The sequence below is a fragment of the Gavialis gangeticus genome, unplaced genomic scaffold (assembly GCF_001723915.1).
Source record: "Gavialis gangeticus isolate Ggan-Ray unplaced genomic scaffold, GavGan_comp1, whole genome shotgun sequence".
Taxonomy (NCBI): Eukaryota; Metazoa; Chordata; order Crocodylia; family Gavialidae; genus Gavialis; species Gavialis gangeticus.
The window spans coordinates 68,088,059-68,093,158 of NW_017729030.1; the positions used below are offsets into that span (position 1 = coordinate 68,088,059).

At 44.4% G+C, this 5,100-nt stretch overlaps 1 protein-coding gene across 2 annotated transcripts in view; it reads right to left on the reverse strand.

Moving 5' to 3' along the window:
- The window catches only part of NAAA (N-acylethanolamine acid amidase), a 29,954-nt gene that overhangs the window by 4,013 nt on the left and 20,841 nt on the right, over window positions 1-5,100 (reverse strand). Inside the window, exons 6-9 of one of the 2 annotated variants that reach the window (XM_019522323.1) lie at window positions 3,693-3,865; window positions 2,308-2,370; window positions 1,799-1,865; window positions 226-254 (exon numbers count right to left, since the gene is read on the reverse strand). In XM_019522323.1, coding sequence (XP_019377868.1) covers window positions 226-254; window positions 1,799-1,865; window positions 2,308-2,370; window positions 3,693-3,865 — 332 coding nt within the window. The remainder of the gene's footprint in view (window positions 1-225; window positions 255-1,798; window positions 1,866-2,307; window positions 2,371-3,692; window positions 3,866-5,100) is intronic. The other variant, XM_019522324.1, reaches the window with a different exon arrangement.

Here is a 5,100-nt window from a genome sequence, read left to right on the forward strand (position 1 = left end):
GGGAGCGTGTTCAGACTCAAAGCAGCGGGGGGTGGGGGGGTGCAGGGCTGGACACAGGGCTCTGTCCCTGCTGGCCCCCCTTCCCCCATCATTTTTGATGGGCAATTTGCTAATCATGGAATATTGCGCATATTCAGTCAGATTTAAATGAAAATCTTCTGAAGCACTTGATTGGTTGAGGCATGGCCATGAGTAGTGGGCTATGTTTCTAAGCACAATACTTACTTATTTAAGACTGGCTTCACTGATAATACCTGTACAAGAACATGGAAAAACTTGTCATTCTGATGGTTAAAAGTTTGTAAAAGGTGCTTTAGATAGAGCAGATAGAGCACAAGGATTAAGTTATTTAAAACAAATCCCACAAAACCAAAAATTGCCCTATTCTTCTAATGCACAATTTTGCATAATTCCTGAATTTAACAGCAGACCTCAGCTATCAGCCCCACTCTCCAAATATGTTTAATTTTTAAATAACTAGGCTCATACCTAAGAAATTATGCAGAGGCTAGCCATCTCTGTTCCTTGTAAGCCCTTCATTCAGCAATCAGAATGCAATTGTATTATTCCAAAGTCCCTCATTTAAGGACACCTGGCCACGTCTCTACACAAGAGGTTGACTATGCAGTAGCCCAAGACTTCTGCACAGTAGTGGAAAGTATCACAAAAAAGCTATTCATTGGTGCTACTGCGCAGTAACTTGGGTTACTGTGCAGTCAGCATCTCATGCAGACATGGCCTCTTTTCACAGAAAACTAGAAGGAATGGGGCTCCTCTCTAGATACAGGTCCTGTATCAAGGCCTGTAATTCTGGTCTGTATAACCATTGGGAACCGACTCTGAATGAGAGGACTTTAGTTTGGAAAGGTGTCCCTTGATACTATGGCATCACACATTTCCAAAATCCTTTACCACTAATGCACAAAAACTAAAGATTAAACTAAATCTTGGATCTAAATGCCATGTAAGTGCTAAATGTCATAACTCAAAACACAGTTTTTATCACCTTTAACATATAAAGTATCTTTTTGGCAAATAAAGTTTTTTGCCAATGGTCCCCCCTGAAACCAAAAGATTTAAAACACACTGATATGGTATTTTTTCCTTTTCATTTGTACCCATTTTACATGATATATGAGCTTGTCCAAACATGAAGGGCATGCCAATTTTCAGTTCATCATTAAAATTAGTTTTGCTTTTTGTAATAAGAAACTGTATGCTATCATATCTGCCAAAAAATAAAACCATTGTTTGTCCACTTCATTGCCGAAGCCCATAATGATTCAACATTTACAATTCTCATCTCCCACTGCTCCTGGATTATTGCCAAAAAAAGAGCTAAATGTACAAATATTAAAGGTAAAGTTTTCAGACGTCCACTAGTCTGGAATGTTCACTCTGAACCTACTCTTCTGAAAAGATGAACATTCACTTTGTCAACAGGTCAATGGGAACTGAAAAGGGGTCTCTAATGTCTCAGCTTAAGAACCCAAAACCTGAGTCACCCAGAATTAATGGACATTTGGAAAACGGGGCTCATGTTACTTGCCCAAAGTCACACAATGAACTAGCAGCACACTTTGGCTCCTGGTTCATGCAAACTTTATAATGATCATAGAAAGCCTCCAGTGAGAGCCATTTACTCACTAATCTCCATCACCATGCTCTGCTTTTGTCCTCTCTCAACGTCCAGCTAAAAACGCAATTACATTTCTGAAACAACGTTCTAACAGTTTTGCAAAGCGACAAACTTTGAGTTCAAGCCCAGACAGTAGGACGCAGGATTTAAAGGAAATACCTGAAAGAGGGTATCAAAATTAATATTATGTTGCCCAGTGGCATTAAGTGCTCTGATGGCTGGAGTTCTGCAGGAAAAGAACAAAATGTCATTTGACAAGCAAATGCTGTCGTATGAGAGAGGCATTAACATAGGCTGGGGATAAAATTGCGCTAAATCTACCAGTTCTCTTTTCCCATCTTGCATAAAATAGCCAGATGAACTGGTAGGTTGCCAAAGCAATATTTTATTGTTTTTGTTTCTTTTCTGTTAGAAAGTCCTCCCCGGTCACTCTGAAGTTCAAGAATGCTTCCTTGCCACCATTTTCCTTCTGATATCACATAATGCATTGGGCTTCCAGCCAAAAGGCTCTGGACAGTGATCCCTTTAGAATCTTTTAGTTTTGCTCCTTCACTAGTCTTATTTCTTCTGACCAACACCACTGAAATTGGAGTAGCTGCGCACTCAGCATATGAAGCCACTCATAGCTCAGGGGGCCAGGGCCAGGTACAGCTCCTAATTAAACCTACCTTCGATCATCAAAAGGAGGAGGGCTAGTCCAGTGGTCATAGTTTGTCTCCACGTGGAACCACCTATGTGAGAAGCACACAAAAGATAAGCAAGAGTAGTTTCAGCTGATTCTATCCATGGCTAACATGGCTAAAAGTGGACACAACACAGGATTTATGTATCTATGAACTTAAAAAAGGTGCTTTCAAAAGTCTCCCAGCTCACATGCCTATAGCAAAGCCAAAGATAACACATATGAAAGCCTTTGCTGGAAACTACAGTCCATGGATTATTAAGAAGGTTGGGAAAAAAGGGTTCAGTCCAACTCTCATTATAGTCAATGACAAAAAAACCACTGACTGCGAGGGGAGCAGGCCCAGGCCCTTAAAAATGGAGTTAGTGTACAGTGGGTATGTCTACACATGCATTAATGTGCTTCAGTTAATGTGCATTAAGTCTAGTACCTCCATTGTGAGGACACTTTTATATGTGCTCGGGGAGTGGGGGACACTTTAATTAAAGTCAAGAGCCACTCTAATTAAAGTGTCCAGAGCATGTTGTGTATCAGTGTCTCCATGCTTTAAAATGGTGCTGGGGGTACTTTATCTAAAGCTCGTCAAACAAACTTTAGTTAAAGTGCCCCTGCCATCATTTTGAAGTGCTGGGATGCTGTTACACAAGATGCGGAGGCTGGATGGAGCATGGTAATTGCCACACTCCAGTCTGCAACAATATGCTGTAATTGCAACATGTCGGATCAGCCTCCCCAGGTCATGTGCAGACATCCTGAGGTACTAAGAAAATGTGCATTAGCCTGTCTTAATGTGCATTAACTAAATAGCACAGTTTTTTTAGTGACACCTTAATGCACATTAAAATAGGCTAATGCGCATTGAAGTGAATGTGCAGTATGTACCAGGTATGTGTATAGTGAATACTGCACTGCAGTGGGGAGATACATGACATAGAATGGCTATCTGAAGCAGCCAAATCACATCAGCATAGAGACAGACTGAAACTAGTATCCATACTAGCTCATTTAAAGCTAGCTTATACATCTCTACACCATGTGGTCTGCATTTTAGGCATACCTTATGTAGCAACAGCCCAATCTTGTTCATCAGTTCTGCTTCATATGTATATTAAGAATCATAGTTTGGAGTTCTCTCTCTCAGTGACAAAAAGGGAGTTAAATGATTTTCACTTCTGTTAAACCTGAACAATTAGAACTTAGAGAACAGGAGAGATGGATTCTTATTATGCACCAAAAGACTTGTTTGCTAAGTTGTTGTTCAGAGATGCAAAATACTCCTCCCCCTGGGTCTTTGGTGTTTTGAATACTCTTCTGCAAGTCCTGACTTGCAGCTCAGAAGGGAGGAAGAGAGCAGTATTTGTTTCTACTTACCCTCCATCTAAGGGATCAAGAGGCCAGATGTCTGCTGGACCCTCTCTATTTCTTGTTATGACCACACCTTCTTTGGCCACAGTCCCTCCCACAATGTAATAAACATCTGCAATGATCGGAGTGCCAGCCAGCTTGAAAACAGCAGATTGAAAGTCTTCAGACTTGCTCAGGGTCTAATGAAAAACAAGACCACAAGGCATAAATACTGCACAACAGGCTGAGGCTCTGTAAAAACACATCAAGATATCTCAAAGGGAAGATGGAGCTGGGTCATATACATGTTGCTATTTACATAAAGAGTAAATTTGGCCATAGTGATCAGGTTGGGTGGACTGGCGTAATACGGGAAAACTTTCTGATTTAGGCCATGATCCTACAAATAATTTACGCCCACTGCAAACTAAGCTCATGGGTACTCCTGTGGAAATCAAACAGGTACTTGAACTGATGCTTGCATTCAAGTGTCTGAAGCACTGAGACCATGCATAGAATCAGAACAAAAACCCCTTCTCTCATGGGTAGGGATCTGGGTTTTCCATTCATCATGGAAAAAAATGTTGATTTTCTCCTTTAAAGAAAAATGTGGGAAACAGGAGGTTTCCCCATGCAGGTTGGCAGAGTCCCAGCCTGCAAGGGGCTGCCTGAGGCTGGGGGAAGGCAGGAGTAGGGCAATCTGGCAGGGGGTGTCACATACATGTGTACACACACACATGCATGTGGCAGCATGGAGAGCAAAAAACAGTTCTTGCAGCTTCCTGCAGGTAAGTCTATGGTTGGGGGAGAGGCGGAGGGCACACTGAGGCCCCCACTTTGAGGGAGGGAGTGGGGCTGGGCTGGAGCTGGGGGTACTGCGCAGCCACAGTCCTGTGTGGGAACTGGGGCCAGGGCAAGAATGCATGGCTGTGGGACCCAGTTGGGGGAGCAGGACAGTCACAGGCAGCTTGTCTAGAGGGCAACAGGAGGGGCTGCAGGATAGGGAGACTACAGCAGGCAGCCTGCAACCTCACTGCCCCCACGGGCTCCACTTTGGCTGTGCCACCCATAGGGATGGGGGGAGCTGGACTCTGCACTCTGCTGCAGCTGCAGCAGCCACTGCCTCCCTCCTGTGGGCAGCAGCCAGGGCTTGGGCATTGCTGGGGGGAAGAGGAAGGCTGCCTGCCCTGGTCCTGGTCCCATAGCTCTGGCAGCCGGGGGCCCCTCCAGCAGGGCTGGGGGAGGCAGGGGGCAGGAGACTGTGGGTCATGAGTGAGGGGCATCAAAAGGGCTGGGGGGATGCAGGGCTGTAGGCTGAGAGTGAGGGGCAGTGGCAGGGCCAGGGGCTGTGGGTCAAAGTGAGGGTTAATGGCATGGGCAGGGCACCAGCATATCATGGCTTCTCAGTGTGACAAAGCGTGGGGGGGAGGGGGAG